The sequence below is a fragment of the Peromyscus maniculatus genome, chromosome 8 (genome assembly GCF_049852395.1).
Source record: "Peromyscus maniculatus bairdii isolate BWxNUB_F1_BW_parent chromosome 8, HU_Pman_BW_mat_3.1, whole genome shotgun sequence".
In the NCBI taxonomy this organism is placed as follows: Eukaryota; Metazoa; Chordata; class Mammalia; order Rodentia; family Cricetidae; genus Peromyscus; species Peromyscus maniculatus.
The window spans coordinates 33,306,185-33,328,499 of record NC_134859.1 but is presented as its reverse complement, the minus strand read 5'-3'; the positions used below and the strand labels follow the sequence as shown (position 1 = coordinate 33,328,499).

General features: G+C 39.8%; 1 protein-coding gene across 5 annotated transcripts; it reads right to left on the bottom strand.

Annotated features, from left to right (window-relative positions):
- Positions 1–2,633: 2,633 nt before the first annotated feature.
- Positions 2,634–20,116, bottom strand: Zfp62 (ZFP62 zinc finger protein). Of its 5 annotated transcripts, none has more exons than XM_006987123.4 (3): positions 19,914–20,017; positions 7,909–7,957; positions 2,634–6,459 (listed from the first exon to the last, which is right to left on the bottom strand). In XM_006987123.4, exon 3 carries the CDS (start codon positions 6,437–6,439, stop codon positions 3,677–3,679), a length of 2,763 nt encoding a protein of 920 aa, XP_006987185.1. In that variant the 5' UTR covers positions 6,440–6,459; positions 7,909–7,957; positions 19,914–20,017; the 3' UTR covers positions 2,634–3,676. The 5 variants fall into 5 exon arrangements, with proteins under 5 accessions (XP_006987185.1, XP_076434356.1, XP_042139838.1 ...); XM_076578241.1 differs by having other exon boundaries at positions 7,901–7,957; positions 19,914–19,985; XM_042283904.2 differs by having other exon boundaries at positions 19,910–19,928.
- Positions 20,117–22,315: the final 2,199 nt, after the last annotated feature.

Genomic DNA, 22,315 nt, shown 5'->3' with positions numbered 1-22,315 from the left:
ATTGGTGCTCCTATAAAGGAGGCTCAAGACCCCTTGATCCACATGTGGTGCACTGACATCCCTTCTATGACTCAGGAAATGGATCCTAACCAGACATGCAACCTGAGGGTGCCCCATTATTACACTTGCAAGCCTCCAGAATTGTAAATAGCTATTTCTAAATTATGCACTCTACAATTTGTTATAGTAGCCAGTGTACTAAAGACAGGATACTACTATGTGCCTTTAAAAATTACATTATTTTTCATTTTTGGTGGAAATTGAAAATTGACCCAAATATCTTAGCCCACCTCTACCAGAAACAGAATGTCTGTTAGTTTTTTACATTGAGGTTTTTCTTCCCAGATTTTTAAAGTTATCTTTATCCTGTTAACATGTCTATGCCACCTTCCATACACACCTTCCATACACTTCATAAAAACTAAAATTAAATCTCTTATCCCTGTTCCTAGATAAAAGCACTTTAGGCCTCTGATCTTCCAGATTCCAATTTACTTTTCACCATGCCAATTCTCTCTTAACCTTGCAAACTTTAAAAATACATTTTGGCCAGGCCGTGGTGGTGCACACCTTTAATCCCAGCACTCGGGAGGCAGAGGCAGGCAGACCTCTGTGAGTTCGAGGCCAGCCTGGGCTACAGAGTGAGTTCCAGGAATGGTGCAAAGCAAAGCTATGCAGAGAAACCCTGTCTTGAAAAACCAAATATATATATATATATATATATATATATATATATATATATATATATATATATATATATATATATATATAATTTGTGTGTGTATATATTTGTGTATATATGTGTGTGTATATATTATATGTGTGTGTGTGTATATATAATCACTTATAAGTTAACATTTTCACTTTTTGTTTTCTTATTGCATATCATTTACTAGAAAAGGCAAGGATGATCACTAATCTCACATTCATCTGGCCCAAACAGGCTTATCCACAATAAACTCATTGAACTGAATCTGAAGCATGGTGTCCCTATGGGACTAGAAACCAGGAGACCCATATACATCTGAGTTCACCTAAGTATCATTTACCTGGCCCTACATATATAATACTCAAGGCTAGGCCAAGAGGCACTGGGGTGATCAGGATGCCAAGCTAAAAGTAGGTTAGAAAGATAGCTCAGTAGTTAAGGGTTTGTACTGCTCTCCAAGAGGACTCAAATTTGGTCCCCAGCATATCGGGTAGCATACAAGTACTTAGAACTCCAGCTCAAGTGGAATGCCTCCAACTTCCTAGACACATACATTCTCAAGCACATAGCCCCATACATACACATAATTAAAAATAAAGATTAAAACTTAAAAAAAAAAAAAGTGACCAGAGCCAGGAACGTACCTCACTGGTAGAACACTTGCATAGTATGCATAAATCTATTTTGTTTGATCCACAGCACCACAAAACTCACAATCTTTTCTGAAAGGCGGCCAACCTTAATATTTGTATTTAACCTGTGTCATCCTTGAAACTAGGTAGTACCTTAGGTCAAGTTGGAGGTCACACGGGGATGTGGGGGGAGGAGTGTGAGAGGAATGGAACTCAAGCCACAAATACACTAGCTACTTTGGCCATAAGGCACATGAAAAGTGGTCTTTTCTTTAGCAAATGAAGCGTAATCCCCTTCCTCAACAGCTAATGGGAATGGAGAGTCTTGTCTTTCTGCCTACCACAACACAGCCTCTCTGGAGGATTCCTCAACACTTGCTCTGCTCCCTTTATTCAGGATATTCTACTTCCCACTCATCAGAAACCAATATTCATACCTCTCTTTCTGGTTAGCTATGGTCAATGTTCTTCCAACACTTTTAGAAGTTAGGCCACGCATATGTGTGTGCATGTGTGTGTCTATCAAGAATGGTTTGTTCATAGTCTTAACTAATTCTTGCTCCCACTTTTCCCTACTTAGTGCCTAGGACAGTGGGTTGTACCTAGCAGATTCTCAACAAACATTTGCTAAATAACCTAAATCTGTGGATAGGGTCAAATTTACCAGTGTCTCGTGCAGAAAACAACGTTAAGTGTGGGCTTTATACTGAAGAATTGAGGGTTAACAATATGTTTTCCCTTTTTTCACCTCATCTTTCAAATCTTACTAGTGGGAATTTGGAAGCAGAAACAAAGTACTTTCTAGTACTCCCAGAAGGAGACATGGGAATCATTTTGTGAGACAGGAATCCTTAAAGAAATATGGATCTGGCTAGAAACTGTCTTTTGTAATGACTGTAGAATCTGAAGCCTGAGAACAGAGACTTCACCTGGTGCTAATAACTTGACCAAATACTATGAGTGGAGCTCAACTCAGAAAAAGTCTACTTTTACTGTTCAGATACCTAATGTTTACTGCTACAGTTACTAATATTTTATATTAAATTCTGTTCATAATGAATTGTATAGTGACAGATCACTCAACTCACACAGCCTACCCACTCTAACAAATTATAATCCAGCCTCAGTATCATCATCAGATTGTTTTTCCATGGTCTCTTCAAAAATTCATGTTTTCCCCTGAGATAAGCATGATCTAAGTTCTGTTGAAACCTCAGATATTAGCCTGATGGATGAATCTTCACAGATAAGAAACTTTTCTGGCTATCTTGTACCACTTACAAGGAAAGATATGACACAGAAATGGCTCTTTATTCCATCTAAAGTAAGCCACAGCCTAGTTACACTTGAGGCATTTCTTTATTGGGGTTTTGCCTTACCTTACCATAACTACCTGCCCTTTATGGCAAAGCGAGTTCTGAACATATTCATATTTTACAACAGACAATATACACATTAGTACATGAAATCTTGATAACTTTCTGAAATACTTAATATTGTTTTAAAAACAGGAACTTCCTCCTCCTAATTACTGATACTTACTTTGCCCTTGTAATAAAACACCTGTTGAAACATTTTTTAATTCATAGAATTCCCTGAAATTTTTTTCTGTAAGGTGCAAACTCATAATGAAGATGTGTTCCATTACTTACTGAAGATACTGAAATCCTTTCCATTCTTAGTATGTGTGAATGCCACCTTCCAGGCTTTCATTATCATGTGTATTACTTATTAAGGGAGTTCACTTGTTCTTACCAGTTCAATTAGTATAATAGTCTATTCCAACAAATCTGCATTTTAATGTGACTAGATCACAGATCTGACTATGCCTTTTCTTTTCCTAGGACATCTAAATTGTTTCAGAAGTTGTCATCTCCCTACCACAAACAATTATTGTTAAGTCTATAATTTGTGACTACTAATAAACTGATATTCCCTGAAACCATTCTCTCCCTGAATTTGCCTGTTAGTGGCCCTTCTTGGATTTTTATACTGACAAAAGTATAGAGTTCAAAATTATACCAGATTTTCTACATTCTTATTTACTCATTTATCCAAATAGCATCTTTGTAATGGTGAATATGATTTCTAACTGAAGTCCTTTACCTTCATGTTTTATGTCCAGAAATGTATGCCTATTTGGGAGGATTTTTATTAAATGTTCCATCACTTTGAAAGGTTTTCTATCTAGTGGTATTTTGTATTCCTAAAGGGCTCAACTATTGTGGCACTAGAACTGTCCTTGCTATGACTGAATCATATATAAAGAATTGTTCATCATTATTTAGAATTCTTCCACTTACACTATAAAAATTATAAGCCATGAGTAAGGATCTCAGAAATTCTTACATTCATAAAGTTTTTCTTCTATTTGATTTCTTTGAGACTTGGTAGGCTGTGCCTCCCATATAGGCACAGGCATCATCCGCATCCTGGTCCCCTCCAGAGCATTCCCTCCCTCATAGTAGATTATCTTCTGGAATGTGCCACTATGACTTTCCATATTTGCCATATTAAAAGATTCCTCTCCGGTATGGATTCTTTTATGCTTGGTAAGATTTGATCTGATATTAAATGCCTTCCCACAATCATTACATCGGTATGGCTTCTTTCCAGTGTGGATCCTTTTGTGTTGGTCAAGAACAGATCTGTAATTGAAAGATTTCCCACACTCACAATTATAGGGCTGCTTTCCACGGTGAACACTTTTATGATTGATAAGACTTGAGTGTGATATGTACGCCTTTCCACATTCATCACATCCATAGGGTTTTTCACCTGTGTGGATCCTTTTATGCACCGTGAGGCCTGAGCTGTTCCTGAAGGCCTTCCCACACCAATCACATATATAAGGTTTCTCCCCTGTGTGGATCCTCTTGTGTTGGGAAAGAAGTGAGCTGTAGCTAAATGATTTCCCACACTCAACACATTTGAAGGGTTTTTCCCCAAGATGGACTCTCTTATGGCTTATAAGAGTTCTACTTGAGAAAAATGCTTTTCCACATTCATCACATGTATAGGGTGTCTTGCCAGGGTGCGTACTTTTATGGTTAATAAGGCTTGAGTGTGAGATGTAGGCTTTTCCACACACATCACACTCATAGGGCTTCTCCCCAGTGTGTATTCTTTTATGAACTTTAAGGCTTGAGTTGTTTCTGAAGACCTTCTCACACCTGTCACATTCAAAGGGTTTCTCTCTAGTATGAACTCTTTTGTGTTGAGAAAGGAGTGAGGTGTAGTTAAAAGATTTCTCACACACATCGCATTTGTAGGGCTTTTCTCCAAGATGAATCTTTTTGTGGTTTAAAAAGGTTCGGTATGTGACGAAGGCTTTCTCACACTCGTCACACTTAAAGGGCTTTTCCCCAGGGTGTACACTTTTATGATTTATAAGGCTTGAGAGTGAGATATAGGCTTTCCCACATTCTTCACATTTGTAAGGTCTCTCCCCTGTGTGGATTCGTTTATGTACTTTAAGGCCTGAATTGTTTCTGAAGGCTTTTCCACACTCATCACACCCAAAGGGTTTCTCTCTTGTATGAATCCTTTTATGCTGTTCAAGGGCAGAGCTATAGTTGAAGGATTTCTCACAATAGCTGCATTTATAGGGCTTCTCCCCCATGTGGATTCCTTTGTGATTTTTAAGGCTTGAGCGTGAGATATAGGCCTTCCCACACACGTCACACTTGTATGGTTTTTCCCCAGTATGGAGCCTCCGATGGACTTTGAGACCTGAATTGTTCCTGAATGTTTTGCCACACACATCACATACATAAGGTCTCTCTCCAGTATGAATGGTTTTATGCTGAAGAAGAAGTGAATTATAACTAAAGGACTTGCCACACTCCTTACATTCATGGGCTTTCTTTCCAGGATGAATGCTTTTATGGACTGCAAGGCCTGAACTATAGCTAAATGCTTTGCCACAGATATCACACTTGTATGGTTTCTCTCCTGTGTGGATTCGTTTATGCACTATGAGGCCCGAGCTGTTCCTGAAGGCCTTCCCACATTCATCACATTCATAAGGTTTCTCACCAGTGTGGATGACTTTATGCTGAATGAGAAGAGAGCTGTAATTAAAAGATTTCTCACACTCATCACATTTATAAGGTTTATCACCAAAGTGGATGCTTTTATGATTCAGAAGTGTTCTGCATGTAATGAATGCCTTCCCACATTCGTCACATTCATAGGGTTTCTCACCTGTATGTATCCTTTTGTGGACCCTCAGACCAGAGCTATTACTGAAGGTTTTCCCACAGATGTCACATTCATAGGGTTTCTCCCCCGTGTGAATCCTTTTGTGGACTCTCAGACCAGAACTGTTCCTGAAGGCCTTTCCACACTCACCACATTCATATGGCTTCTCACCAGTGTGGATCCTTTTGTGTTGGTCCAGAACAGAACTATAATTGAAGGATTTTCCACATTCATCACATTTACAGTTCTTCTCCCCAGAATGAGTGCTTTTGTGGTTTATAAGGCTAGAGTAGGACATGTAGGCTTTCCCACATTCATCACACTTATAGGGCTTCTCACCAGTATGGATGCGCTTATGAACTCGAAGGCTGGAGCTGCTACGAAAAGTTCCCCTACAGTCATCGCACTCATAGCGCTTTTCTCCAGTGTGCATAATTTTATGTTGAACAAGGCGAGAATTATATTTAAAGGATTTTCCACAATCATCACACTTATGTGATTTCTTAACAGCAGTAGATTTCTGCTGTGGAGTAGGGTGCAAGTTTCCATTAATGTTCTCCACGTGTTCACCTTGTTCACTAATTCTTGGCTCTGTAGGGATAGTCTGGTACATGGTATCTGCACTTGGGTACAAACTTTTATCAGATGCCTCATCATCCTGTTCTATTTTTATATTTTCTGTGTTCTTAGATTTGTCAATCTTTTCTTTGATGCTACTTTTGTCTTCCTTCATTATTTTCCATTCAGGACTTTCCAATTGCTTCTCTACATAAACACAAGTGTCATCAAACTTAGATTTCTGCATATGATCCTTGTGAAGAATTTCCACATTTGTGCACTGAGAGTCTGTATTTGAATTACTTTCATTCTTTTTAGCTGATTCCTCATCCTCCATGCTTGTCTTCAAATGTGACACTAGACCAGGAAAATGAAAATGATATGTTTATTTAGAAAAAAAAAGAAAGAATAACAATAGCAAATAACAAAGTCAACTTATCCCTTTGACAGGTATTTGCTTGTGTGTGGCAAGTACCATTAAAAAAAATCTTTAAAGATTTATGTGTAAGAGTGTTTTGCTTGCATGTAGGAATGTGCACCAGGTACATGCCTAGTGCCCAATGAGTTCAGAAGAGGTAGCTGAATCCCCTGGAACTGGAGTTAAGCATGGTTATGAACCATCACTGAATGCTAGGAACTGAACCCAGGTCTCTGCAAGAGCATTCAAGTGTTAAGTTCTGAGTCATCTCTCCAGCCCCATAAGCACCATTTTAATTGTTGGGGATATGATGGGGGTCATTAATAAAATTTAAACACCTTGAGAACTACTGCTAAAACTACAGCCCAGATTGCTGATGATCCAAAAAGCTTTTTTATTTCTACATTAACCCAGCATGAAGATAAGTTAAAAATGGGAATGGCTGATGCACAGAACCACAGACAATACCAATCAGTTTCAATGTCACCTCATAGAAAACAATAAAAAAAAGTCTCTGAAAAACAGAAGACAGAAAGAAAAAAATTGGAAAAACAAAGGCAAGGTTAATTTTTCTTTGAAAAGTTACACATAAATCAGCAGAGAGCAGGTAAAACTAAAGAAGAAGATAAATCAGTACCCTAGAAGAGGGATCAGGCAGGTAGTTGTAGTTATAAGATTATGAGGACAGTGACCAGAAATGAGAAAGAAAGAAAGCTGTAGCTACTGTAAATTGACTTTTCTGTGTATAGAAAACACTGTCCTTGGAAAGTGGCTAATCATGGAAGAATTTATATAGCAGAACATGTTCCAGCCTGCCAAGGAATAAAGTTTTCATTCCTACTTATGAATAAATTAGTCATACAGCATGTCAAAGATTACAAACAGTAAAGTGTGATGGCCCAACTTGTAATCCCGGCACTTTGGAGGCTGAGGCAGGAAGGTGACTCCATGTGCCAGGCCAGCCTGAACTACGGTGTAAGGCCTTGTCTCGAGAATGGTGAAACAAAGATGACAACCCCTCAAGGCACTGAGCAAAGAAGTCGAGGCCCTCCATACGTACAGGTTCTGCATCTGCAGATTCAGCCAACCTCTGATCAAAAATATTCAGAAAAACAAAGTTACATTTGTACTGAACATATACAGGCTTTTAATTTTTATCATTATTCCCTAAATAATACAATATAACAAAGACTCACGCAGTTTTTAGGCACTACAAGTAATTTGAAAATGGTTTAAAGTACACAGAAAGGTCATTTGTAAGTATCCTATCATTTTAAATAGGGGACTTGAGCATCTGTTGCAGACTTTGCTATCTGTAAGATCTTGAAACCAACCCTCACACAGACCAGAAAATGACTAGAATACTGTAAGTTCAAATACCTAGTTACCTGATCTTTGAGAAAGCTACTTAATTTCTTTGTACAGCAGTTTCTTCACCTGTAAAATGAAAGTAATAGGGCTGTTGTAAATATTAAATGATAGCCATGTAAAACCAGTAATAACAGTACTTGTCCCTTGGTCAAGGCAAAATGTTAATACAATTCATTGTAATACTTACTATGTATTAAAGGTTAAACTATTGGATCAAGGTTAATATGTATGGAAAAAGCTCATGATTCAGAAAAAAGATAAACTTCCCAAAGCAGACTTTAATACCCAAGCAGGGTACCTGGTCTCCTGAAGGTACTTTACGTGACATCAATACTGACTTTCTGACATACTGACTTCTAAGAAAAAGCTGACTTATTCCAACCCTAGAAAATGAAGCATTTGTTAACATATAAAATGTGATCTTTCCCTCCTGCTCTGGGTAACATTTTGGAACATTATTATGAAATTCTGTGAATCTCAGAAAACTCTATTTAACTATGTGAGGGAAAAAATGGGCAATAAAAGATACATGATTTGGAGTGGACCTGTGTAAAGAGTCATTACACAACTCATTTCTATAGGAATAATGAAATTTCTATAGGAATAGAAAAAAGTTAGAAATTTAGGAGATTATTTAGAAGATGAAAAATGACCTGGCAGACATTAAAATATATAAAATTAAGTCCCCAGCATGAGGTCACTGAAGAACGGTGCCCAGCCTAGTTCCCTTACTCCTTGTATTACTTTCGGTAGAGCAGTCCACAACACTTGAAATGTGCAACTAATGGGTTGACTAGCATAGTTCTAGAAGATTCAGCAGCAGCATACATTAACTATATTCTTCTGTTTCCACATACAACAGAGATTTTCCTTTTCAATTTTAGCCCCTCCATTTTAACTTCCTCAGAAGAGAAAAATGTTAAGGTTCCTACAGCCATAAAAAACAATTTCCTAAAATAAAAAGTTGCTAGGGAAGAAAAAGAGCTGTAAGTGACTACTAGTCACACTGGCTATTAACATGTGCTATAATTAAAAATGTGCTTCTATAATTTAAATGTGTTACTGGCATATAAATAGACATACCCAGAAATTATTCTAGCTACACACAGAAATTGATGATGAGGATGGCATTACTGGGGAAAAGACAGTTTTATAAAATAGTGTTGTAACAAATATAAAGCCATCTGGGGAATAAAAAAGATAAAATTAGATCTTTTATACCACACAAAGGGACAAACTCCAAATGGAACAGAGCTCTAAATATAAAGAAGCTAGAAATAATAGAACAGACACAAGAATAACAAATACTAGGGAAAAAAACAAAACAAAACAAAACACGAGTTAATGACTCTATGACCTGGGTATAGAGAAAGCTTCCTAATCATAACCAAAATGCAGTACAAGACTGATGTTTAACTACATATACATACTTTTATATAAACAAATTCCTACCCCCACTCCCAAAAGAAAATGCCAGAAAATACTGTCAGAACTGTGACGAGAGGTGAGAGAAAAGGCTGTACTCTACCAAGAACCCTACCGCAGGCCCTAAGGTTACTAAGGTGTCTGGGTCTGTCCAAAGCCTGTTTGGCTCACCAAGAGCTACTGGTATTCTAAGCTAAACAGTGAGCAGAACAAAATCTCCCTGGAACAGAGTGGCTGCTTCAGTAACTGAACCGCTTTCAAGGTATAATGATGTGTTGGAACTTGCTGTTGGTAGAATACTATAGGATGAACCAAGTACAGATGATGTGCAATTGGTGAACGCTGATTCAGCTGCATAAACCATTACAATGCCTCTGAAGATTAGAGGAGTAGCTATATCAACAGGTAGAGCACATCTATCAGTTTAAAGAGACACTTCAGTAGCAGGATCAATAGTTCCAATGGCCATTGGGACAAAACATTTGTCATTAACTGGAATACACTCAAAACAGAAATCTAGTCAATTAAGTATCTATGTGCCTGGAAAGACTCAGCAGTTTGGGCCGTAAGCCTGAAGATCCCACTGTCCTGATCCTTAAAGCTGATATAACTGTTCTGCACCAGGCCAGTACATCTGAGTCCCTCAAGACCATTCTGATTCCCAAACATCTGATAGCTCATGCTAGTTTATCAAAGATCAGTCCTTATAGAAAATAAGCTATATTCCAAGGGCTACACTGAAGTCAAAATCCAGCAGCATAGGTGTTCTTAGCAAATGGCTTCTTGGAAGCAAACCTGGCTCTGGTCTTCATGCTCATTATATACCCAGCACCCTGCCTACCCCGGCCCCCTCCAGGACTGGCTCACCACAAAACAGACTTTGGAGAATGCTCAGATTTCTTTCTGTCAGACTTTGCAGATTCCATAGTAATATCTGAGTCAACCCATCTAAAGGGCCTAGAAAAGTGACTCCTTAAGAATCTGCAACAAGAAGTTCCTGAAAAAACAGGGTCTCCAAGGTTATGCCACCAGTTTTTCTCTACTGCAGTTGAAAAGGTAGAAGATATACAGAGTTGCTTATCAAGATGACATGGACCTGTCTGATTGGGGCTGATGACCACATGTGGGGCAGGACCACACGAACTAGAGGAAATGGTAAATGGCAGCTGTGAAATCAGTGAGAAGTTGAAACTCATTCCAGGTATTTGAGAAGCCCTACAGTGTCAAGCCCAATTTTTGTACCAGTTCTAGCATAGCAAGTCCAATGATGTAGACACTGAAAATCTAAGAAATCAGAAGTGCTTGAATGACAGCTTTGGAGGCCATGAAACCACTGGCCATTCCCAGCACAGTCAGGATTGTCTTGTCTAGAACCATCAGGACCCATATGGAATACACTGAGCCTTGTATGAACTTTCAGAAAGAAGGGAAGAAGGAGAGGGAGAGTAGGGAAGGAGAGAGGGAGAAAGAGTAAAAAGGAGGAGGAGGGAGGGAGTGTTAAGAAGTAAGCTCTGTGTAGAATGGTTTCCGAAGAAGAAGGAAAAGATAAGGTGAAAGGCTTGTGGAACCCAAACCTAAGTCTGAAAAACAGAGTCCCTGAATATGTGGTTCTGTCCTTCCAGAAGAGCTAACAGGACAAGCGAAGGCACCAAACCTTCTGCAACGACTCGGATCAGAAATGCTGATTTCTTCCAAGTCATAAGGATCAGTTCCTTTTCAGAGTGGCTTACTGGGTCTTCGTTGTAAAGAAAGAAGCCCCAAAGAAATGCCTACTAGCGGGGATAAAGCTGGCAAAGCAAAGCTTGGAAGCACTAGGACTGCTTCCTGGCTTCCTGTTGTCCCTTTTAACACTGTTGATCTGGGGATTACCAGACAGGGAGGAAAGAAACCTCAGTCAGGTTCTGTTCTAGAGGTCAGTGACTACTTTGAGAGAAAGCCTAGAAACATTTAATTCATTCCCTACAAAAAGATAACCTCCTAGACTGGGACAGCCCCCCAGCATTTGTGATCTCTTTGCCTGTAGGGAGCTTAAAGTTGGTAGAGACCAGAGAGCCTAACAAAGTCCTCTACAGATATGATGGAATGGACTACTAGAATCAAGTAGTTTTTCTGTAGACCATCATACATGAATTCAGTGACTATGACTTGACAATCATGGTGTACTCTGAGAACTTAGTTCCTTTTCTTTCTAATTTCAAACTAGAGAAGAAAAGAATCAAGTGATACTCTGTAACAGTACAGCCTGTTGGTGCTAACATGGCTCAGTTTTTTCTTTAAATTAAAAAAGTAAAAATTTACCCCCACACTAGAAACAGCTTCTTGGTGCACAGGCTTCTATGACAAACATTGCAGTTTGAAAACTGAAATATTTCTATGATCAAAATATGTTAAAATGTTTTAAAGCTAGTCACTAGTCAGCTTCCTTAAACTTTTAATTGCGCTTTAGATGTTTCTCTTGCTGTGGGCTTTCTTATTGTAGTCTAAAAAATTATTTTGTTCAGTGAATACACAGGATGTTTCAGACAATGATTAACCACGTCAATATAATGTTTTTCCTTTAGAAAATTATTAAACATGTAAAAGTATAATTATTTTTTGTAATAAAAAATATATCATTAGAACTTCAATAAGATAGTTTCTCATGTTACCCTGACCAATGTTCGAAACCTGACCATAGATCCTGTTGATCTATGAAGAAAACAAGTATTCTCATAGATTGCTTGGGATGAAAACTTACATTAAGCTTTGGGTGGGAAAATCTGTGCTAATACATGCATATCCCCTTCTCATAGATTGCTTGGGATGAAAACTTACATTAAGCTTTGTGGTGGGAAAATCTGTGCTAATACATGCATATCCCCTTCAATCCACAATTAACAAATACTTCTAATACTACAAAAGTGCGCATGTGTATACATATGTGCACTCGTAAGAACATGTGTATGGGTAACAGAATTCTTATGGCACAATTTTAACTGAAAATCTGGTAAATTACTAAATCTGCAAGCACAGAAGACTAAATATAAAATATACATAAAGAAGTACTGGAGCCGGGCGGTGGTGGCGCATGCCTTTAATCCCAGCACTCGGGAGGCAGAGCCAGGCGGATCTCTGTGAGTTCAAGGCCAGCCTGGGCTACCAAGTGAGTTCCAGGAAAGGCACAAAAGCTACACAGAGAAACCCTGTCTCAAAAAAACCAAAAAAAAAAAAAAAAAGAAGTACTGGAAAAGGAGAACATCTCATTGACAGGTAGTAAATTCCAGGCTGTATAGTATTATATTATCAAAAAGTAAAAAAGTGCAGTTGCTAAGAAAGGAAGAAAAAAGCAAGCAATTTTATCTGCTTATCTCTATAGTAATACCAAGATACAACTGATATTTGCAAAAGGTGGAGTCAGAGAATAATGCATTAGGGGATGGAGAGGTGCAGAGACACTGATTATAGCACAGTGTAGCTTTCACTTATGGTAGCATAATAATGTCTGCATAACCAAAGGATAAAATGAAATCAGTGACTATGAAGGAGGGGAAATTGCTAAAATAGGAAGTAAACAGAAACAGTGACCTCATCTCTGTTTCACAGGGATACCAAAACCATAGGACGAGAATACACAAACAAAAAAGTCTAATCTATTTAACTTAGGAACACGATATTTGATTACATACTTGTCTACACTCAATCTTCTGAAGATTGGTGGGGAGGTACAGGGGAGAATTTCAAACAAGTGAACTATTGCTAGCAGTATGGGCAAAGCAATTCTGAAACAATTTTTGATGTACTATGGAACTCAAATGTGACTTTTGTTAGGAGTCAGGATTCTCATGAAAGAAGAAAAGATATACACATAAAGGACAGGAAAAAGCAAAAAAGAACCTTATATGGATAAATTACAAGTATTGTGTAAACTCATTTTTAAACAAAGTATGTGCATATGTAAGTGTAGACATATATACATACTATTTCTACATAAGCTCTGACTGCCAGCAAGTCAAGAAGAAAAGTATCAGCACTGTGATATAAGCACAAAGTTTTGGTTTCTTCTAGTATCCCCTACTAAAGAGAAGGCAAGTCTTTAGAGAAACGGCTAGGAACAGTACAAAATGAGCTGTGGTGTGGTGTGGTGCGATATTGTGAACAAGTAAGGAAAGAACAGGAAAGTCAAGGCACTCTCAAGAGCCAGATTGAATATCCAGTTTAGGCACAATAAGTAAGCACAGCAATGACAAATAATCTACTAAAAACAGGACTGCACAAGTCCATACAGATAAAAGCCAGGAAGGGGGGAAGGCTTCTTGATTACAACAGAATAAATTAGTATTCCATAACTATCAGAGTAAAGACTAGATAAGGAAAAGATCACCAATGAATTCTAAGTCTGGGGAGAAATTTTCACAAAGAATAGGCTATTTGCTGGATTTAAATATTCCTTCTCAGAATGCTTATTAGAGAAAATAGTAATTGTGCATAAAATTAGGCAAGGCCTTGACAGATGTTCTACATTAATAAATATTTCTAGTGGGGGCAAAAGAACATCATATGCTTCCTGTAATAACATCCTGAGAAGGACAGGGCCTATGAGAATACATTACATGAACAAAACCATAAGGAAACAGGTTAATCCAAAATGAAGACTGTTCTTTAAAGGGGCTGTAAGGAGAGGAGGAACTGTTTTTCCAAACCTTTAAAAGGCAAAGAGAAGTTCTAGAAATATTATAGGCTAAAGAAGGCTAAAATTGTTCTATTTTTAAAAAGTGCCAGAGCCAGATGTGTTGGCACACATGTTTAATCCCAGCACTTGGGAATCAGAGGCAGGCCGATCTCTGTGTTCAAGGACAGCCTGGTCTACATAGTGACACCCAGGACAGCCAGAGCTATATAGTAAGACTCTGCCTCAAAAATAAACAAAATAAAGTGTCAGCTGGCAAAGTTGGAAAATAAAATATTAACTTTACATTTACTGAAATTGACAACTGTACTGTAGTTGGTTAAGAAAATATCCCTCTCCTTAAAAAATTATACGTGGGGGCCAGTGCAATGGTTCAGCAGGCCTGAAGACATGACAGGACCCACATGGGAGAAGGAGAAACAAATTCCTGTAATTTGTCTACTGACCTCCACAGGTGTGCTGTGCCACACATGTACACATATACACATGTGCAAATGGTTGAAATTTAATTTTTAAATTTATATATATATATATATATATATATATATATATATATATACACATATATATATATCCAGGGTTAGATGACTATGATGTATTAAATTATCCTCAAATAACTTGGGAAAAATGTATATGAGAGAGCAAGAGGACAAAATGAAATAAAATACTAACTACAGGTGAATATGAACAAAAGGTATCTTTCACAATTCTTTTTTTTTTTTTTTGAGATTTCTTTTTATGTGTATGAATGTTTGCCTGTATGTATGTCTATATACCACATGTGTGCCTGGTGACTGAAGAAGCCAGGAGTTGGAGCCCCTGGAAATGGAGTTACAGACTACTGTGAACTACCATGTGGGTGCTGGGAACTGAATCCTGGTCCCTAGAAGAGCAGCCAGTGCTCAACAGCTGAGCCATCTCTCCAGCCCCTCTTTCACTATTCTCATTCTTAGAATTTTTCTATATATTTAAAATTACCTTCAAATACAAAGTTTTCAAAACATCAAAAACTACACTTAAGAGTTCCATCAATTCTACTTCCCTTCTCAGTGTTCCTCTCACCACCCTGTCTCTGTTTAGTGACCTGTCTCCCTGTAAGCCTCATCTGCTCAAGCTGATTTCTTTCACTCAGACCACGAACTTTCACTGCACTAGCTTTTTCTAGATAACATGCTTCCTTGGCAGAGCTGCTGATGCTCTTATGTTCTAATCCTTTCATTTCACCTTTCCTCTTGACTCTATGCTGGCCAGACAGCTCCGTTGTATGACTTCTCCCACTCCTAAAAGCTGTCTGTTAGAAACTTATCTTTGGCCCAAAGCCTTTATCCAAACACAGATCCTATTATCCGCCCCACTGTCCTCTTTGTCTTAATCAGAGCAGCCTCTTTTATTTCTCTCAACTTCATTCAAAACAGCCTATAAAACTAACTTATCCTATTGTATGAACACCAGCTTCTAGGCCTTACTTTCAGTCCTCTAGAATTCTCTTCTGGACTACTGCCCTCTACAGTCTTTCTGCCTTCATTCATTCTTATCCCCACCCAATTCTTCCTCTAAGAGTTGTCATAAAATGTGTAGTTGGTCATTAAACAAACTAAAACAAAATTCATGTTTAAGTTAAACTGCCAATATAATATTAAGCAGGTCTTTTTCTAAAAAAATAATTAATTTTTTTTTAAAAAAGGTCTCACTATGTTGCTGGGGCTGGCCTTGAACTTGAAGTCCCAGGCTCAGAGATCTCAGCTTCAGCCTGTCAATGATTGGGGGTTACAAAAGTGTGACACTGTTACTGGTAGAAGTGGGTAATAAGGCCATGGAGACACTGTCTTTATGTTACAGCATATTAATGCCATTATTGTGGGACTGGGTTCTTTATAAAGAACTTATTATGGCTCTCTCTGCTCTTCTATCATGTGGTTCCTTTCACCATGTGAAAACAGAGCAAGAAGGCCTCAGGAGACACCAACACCTTAATTTGGGACTTCTCAGGCTCTTGTTGTAAATTACCCAGTCTGCAGGATTTGCTAGAGTAGCACAAAAACAAAACTAAACCCTTAACACACACCACAACATCAGGCCAAATCCTCTGTATCGAGCTACTAATGTGTCCTTAGACACAAAAGGGGCACTGACTTACTGCTTACTGCCACTGCACTCACTAATTCTCAGTCTGTCCTTTCCCTCAGGTATGAGTGTGTGGTGTGCTCACATGTATAAGCATGCATTTACATGTGTGTGTGCATGTGGAGGCCAGAGGTGTTGATGTCAGGTGTCTTCAACAATTACTCTCCATGTATATTCTGAGACGGGGTTTCTCATCAATCAGTTGGGCTGTCTGGCCACAAAGCTTCAGTGATCTGTCTTTCTCCTTCTCAGTGCTGAGATTTCAGGTGTTTGGTACAACTCCAGGCTTTTCACATGGGAATTTGAATTCAAGTCCTGATGATAGTGATAAAAAGCCATTTCTCCAACCCCTCCATCAATTATTTGAAAAACTGAATTCTAATTTCCCTAATCCTTAGTCACTTCATTTTTGCAGTGACCGTATGATTGGCTACTAACTGGCCTCAACTGCATGAAATCATAAATACTACTGTTTGCTTCTCCAATCTAGTCAGAGGCCAAGGCTCCTTAACCCTCTCTGGGTAGGTGCTCTTCGACACATGCAGTCTAGTTCACATAATCAAAAACACAGGCAAAAGTACATCAAGACAGCAGGAGCATAAATGCTGTTAGCATATAAGGCAACTGAGAGTGTAATAAAACACACTGCCATCCTTATGAACAGAACTGAGGGTACATTCTAGTATCGTGGTTATCTGAGTGAACGGTGCACAAGGAACTTAGATCATACCCATAATAAGTAGCTCTTCCCCCATATACAGGCCTGGGGCTAGTCCAGGGAATAAAGGGATAGGGGAAACAAGGTCTACCCCAGAGAGCATCAGCACAGGTATCAGAAAAGGTGGGAGGGCTGCCCTTCACCCCAAACAACTAAGAACTTCAGGAGTACACTCGGGAGAACTAATGTTTCTAACACTTTAGACATCTGGAACATAGAGCAGCAGGGGAAACCAGACAGGTAAGCAACAAGGGCTCAGCAGGGTCTGACTCAAAGTGAAGAGTTCACTTACTCTTCCAGAGTTTTAAGCAATGAGTAGCATAGGCATTATTAAATCTGGGGCTGGCAATATTTTTCTGTAAAGGGTCAGATAAGTATTAATAGTTAAGGTTTTTTTGGACCATGCTGTTGATTATAAACATTCCATTAAAAAGGTATAAGCCCTTCTTAGCTTATTGTAGACAAATGGCCCAGTAATCTGCCTACTGCTGCTAGACAAGAAAAAAAAAATCAAAGCTAAAATAGGCTGTAATGTAGTGGTACTACAGCGGTTAGGAGTATATGCCACTTTTAATGACAAACATGAGGGTAATAAAAAAAGCAGATCAGGAATTTGCTTTAAAATGCTTCAACCAAGGGAAAAAAAAAACAAAAAGGCAAAGGTGAGAAAAATGTAGCAGAATCCTGAAACTATGAGCAAACAGCTCACTCACTGTATTATTTTTACTTTGCTTAATTTTCTTTTTCTTTCTTTCTTTTTTTTTTTTTTTTTTTTTGAGACAAAGCCTCACTGTATAGCAGTGGCTGGCCTTGACTCACATAGCCTCTCTCTCCTGAGACTAATGGCATCACTGCTGCCACCACCACCAAGGGAGAATGGATTGGGGGAGGGGCTAAGAGAACCAAGAATTAAGTTTCAAGATGAAGTTATTACAATATAATCAATAGGATGGATGTGGTGGCCATCATATGTCCCCTATAACACAGGACTAGAAAGGACCAAAAAAGGTTTTAATTTCTCAGAACTAGATGGGAAATCTCTCTGGTCAGTTTTTGATAGACATCATGACTTAACAGTCCGGTAACATCAGTGGAAGTGAACCATGAAAAGGTCTCTGTACCTCACAAATTACATAAGACCACAACCCTGGGCTATTTCTACACTTGTTCACATTCTACCCCTAAGTCCTACAAAAGTGTCTGCAGATAGCAAGAACCTTGTCTGTTCTGGTCAGTGAGGAGGTACTTCTCAAAAGTTGAGACAACTCACAAGAGGGCAATCCTGTTTCAGTGGAAAATGGCTCCTACGATAAGAGACTGCAAGAAGAAACTGGTGTAACATGCCTGCAGCTACTTTGAATTTCCAGATTTCAACTGTATTAAACAAGGCAATGTCCTATAACTCAAGTGCGATCCAGGATTTCCATACCCTAAGTTCTTAGATAACACATTTGATGACTATAATGAATAATAGTCGTTCAAATGACTAAAAGTCATTCAGGCATGTTCAGATGACAAGAATGAAATCAAGAGAGAATGTCTGCCAACTCAAGGGCACCTAAGTGGTAGATGTGTAAATGGAAGATGGAACTATATGAGAAAGTGATACAGACAAGAGTATGATTTATGCTCTGGGTATTTTCGTATTTAATTTGTGAAAAGCATATATATATATATATATATATGACTTGTCTCTATTATTTAAAAGCTAGGAATAAGGATTGAAGGGGTTTTTGTAATGGAATATTCTCATGGTAGTGCAGGAGAGTTCTACCTACTCCAGGAATAATGGAAGCAAAAGACTGTGAAAGGCAGTGTAAAAATTTTTCTGAAGCTAAGGGCTCACTCAGGTACTGGCTTGAAGCAAGTAATTCAGCATATTTTGATTGAGTTAATGTAAAACAAAAAATACTTTATTAATCTCAGTCCCTTCCTAATTTCACATCCTTATCCTAGTATAGAATCATTCCAAATACTACCATTTGAGATAAAAGCACTGGGAACAACTCAGAGATTATAAAATACAATCCTCATCTAAAACCTCGTTTAAAATAGCCAATCCACTCCAGGTGTGCAAAACAAACAACAAACCTGTTTCCCGATAGAGATATGTAAAACAGATTCAGTAAAAGAAACAAGGAAGCAGAAAGATTTGTTATGCTACCACCTGTCTGAATATGAGGAACGAATTATATATTTGCTAGCATTTGAATAAAGAAATCTTGGAAGTCTATTCAAGATCTTAACAAAAGTGTTAACTTTTTAAGGTGGGCCTAGGACCGCCGTTGAGAACACCGGAAGAAAATCTTGTTTTTATATTTTGCATTAAATTTTTGTTTTTAAAATCTTTTTATATTCTAGTGTAGTGGTCACATGAACATTACCTATTCAAATAGACACACACACCACACACAAACACACACAGATTCAGACGTACATAAACTGTCCTGGCCACCCAGATTAACCATCTTAAAATAACACACCACCACGGGCACGTCTCCATCCGGCCTTTGTTTATCTTTTACATCCCTGCCCCAATACTTCTCAAAGCTTTTCCCTAAGTCAACACTTTCTCTGTTTGCTGCGGTGGGGGTAGGGCAGATGGCCTTCTCTGATCGCAATTGGTCTACATATGAGTTTCTCCTAGGAGCCGGCCGGGAAGTACAAGGGTTTGCTTCCACACCCGCAGGTGTCTCTCAACGCCTCTCTCCCACCAAAATAAAGGGGAGGGGTGACCCAATTAGGTCACCTCTAAGTCTCAGAAACAAACTTAACCGCAATCAGGGCAAATTTTTTAAGCGCTAATAATCGAGGTTCTCCTCCCTCTAAGCCCGAGATGGCTACGAACAGTCAAGGAAGCCGGGGCGGATTCCGGTCCTTCCTCGGCCCAGGGCGAGCTCAGACGGCAGGAGCTGCCCTCGGGGCCCCGGCCTGGCTTCCCCTTCCCCTTCCCTCCTGAAGGGCGCTTCCCGGAGCGCGGAGGAAGTCACGATCTCCCCAAGGACCCGCCCGAGACCCGAGAGCAGAGAAGGGAAGGGCGTGGCGGGCCGGGGGGAGGCGGGAGCGCGGGCGGCCCGGGACTCACGTACTGGCTGTGGCGGCGCCGCGGGAGCCCGGCCGCCGGCGGGACAAAAGCGCGGACTGCCCGGCCGGAAAGACCCGCGCCGCGGGGGCACTTCCGAGGCCGCTCTAGGATGCTGGAGGACTGACTCTCGGTGGTCCGGCCCTGTTCGCGCACGTGACCCGCGCTTTGCGGGTGCGCTGCTGGCCTTCTTACCCGGACTGGAGAGCACTTTCAGCCCGGATGCCCAAGATGTGTAGGGGGCGTTTTCCTGTTGTCTTGGGCGTTTATATTCCGGGGTGGGTTGGGGGCGGGTAATAAAATAATGGAGTGGCGGTAGAATAGATACTTCACTTCCTGCCTGTGAAGCTGAACTCACAGTTACCAAGTGAGACAGGAGAGATTCTTAGGAAGCGGGGCTGAGCTCCTGAGAGGAAGCAAAATATGAGGGACCTGTACCCCTTCTTTCTAAAAGGCTCCCCCCACAGCCAAGGCCCTCAGCTGAGTTCAAGTTTCCAGGAAGCCAGCTATTGAGACTGCAAAAGTAGCTGACCCTCTCCCCCAATACTTTGCAGTTTCAAAAACAGCTTATCTAGGGAAAACAGCTAACTTCCTCATTCTGCCACTAAGAAAACTCCTTTCCAACCCCCCTATCCTAGCTACAAAACTCCAGTTTAAAGCCTGTAATCTGCATCAGTCTATATCTGTTTTTTGTTTCTTTCAGAGCAAGCCCTGAGGTGGATATGTAGAGAGAATGGAAGTTATTGGTGTAGTCGTGTCTTTGACCGCATTTGGGCACCAAGCTACAGAATTCTAGGCATCTCTAAGGAGGCCAAGGCCAGTGGGAAGTATGCTATGACATAGAGCAGAGTACAACAGTAGTGAACCATAAGATGGAGAAGAGCCCTAGGTCCTTGTCAGGCCAGCAAGCAGTAACTTGTGGAGAAGAGCATGGACAGGTTGGGGGTTGGGGCAGGATTCTCCTACAATCCAAACAGTGGCCGAGACACAGCTACCCAGTGCTACAAATGTGACCAATGCAGCTGATGACCAAATGATTAATTAAATTTCATTGAAATAGCCACATATTGCTAGGAGCCCAATTACTGGATAGCACAACTTGGAAGAGCTTTGGGCAGTTCTCTGAGGACTCCAGAAGAATTCATAGTCTAAGTTAAAGGCTATTATATTAGGCTGGCCTACATCCCAAGATTTTGGATTGTTTTGTTGTTGTTTGCTTGTTTGTTCTTTGTTTTAGACAACAAAGTATAGCAATATCTATATCTGGATTGGGACGATTTGTTCAGTAAAGGACAGCAGAGAGGGATCATTGGGAACCCTAAATAAAGCATCTTGGTTTGGGTGATTTTTATTGTGGATGATGGTTTTTCCCTTCCATGATTTCTGTTATTTTGCAGGCATTTTTTTTTTGGCCTTTTATACACACACATACACACACACACACACACACACACGCATACACACATGCATACACACACACACACACACACACACACACACACACACACACACACACTCCCTTTTCAGAGCTTCCCCTTTGAAACAGCTACTGAGACAGTCTAGACCAAGATTACCCATTGTAGAGCTGCTATGAACATTTGGTGGCTATTAAAACATGTGATATGGCTACTCTGAACTAAGACACATTATAAATGTAAAACTCACATTGGATGTCCAAGCTAAGAAGGGAAGAGAGAATGTTTATAAAAAGCATGAGTAATCTTATGCTGACGACAAGCTAGAGTGATAATAGTTGGGCTCCATTTGTCACCATCTGGTTAAGAGTTCCTTTGCTCTAACAGATTAGGAAGCATAGGTAGGCTTTCAAGTGCTGGTGGTTTCTTGCAGCTTTACCTTCTCTTGGTGTTTGATGGCAGTAAGTGACAGGGTTAGGTCAGGAGCTCTAGTTTCACAGCCCCCATACAAGCCTTGGGTATCAGAATGCTTAGGCCTTGGCAGTAGTCGGTAGTACAAGTCTTAGCCTGGGGATACCTTGGCCCTGAAGACTTGATGGCTCTTGGCACTCTTCTGATGGCCAAATGCAACTTCTCCTCTTTGGCTTCTTACAGTCTTTTATCTTTCTTCAGCACCAAGGCTCTACCTTCTTGTCTCCCTCTTCTTGCCACCCATCTTCCTACTGTGGCTAGTCCCAAACTCTTCAGTTGGCTCTTGCCTACTGTGAAGCAGCTAGCTGTCTTATGGCGCTCACTTTGGTCTGCCAACTGCTCTGCTGTTACTGCTGGTGCCATTCCACTGCCTCTGCCATCATTGGTGCCACTCTCTGATGTCCCTGCTGCTGCTTTATGTGTTATTAGCCCAACCTAGGCTCCTAAGAGCAGGCCAGACCATGAAAGAGATTGAACCTGCTTTTGAAACATCAGAGGAAATAGAACAGGATAGTATCTCCCA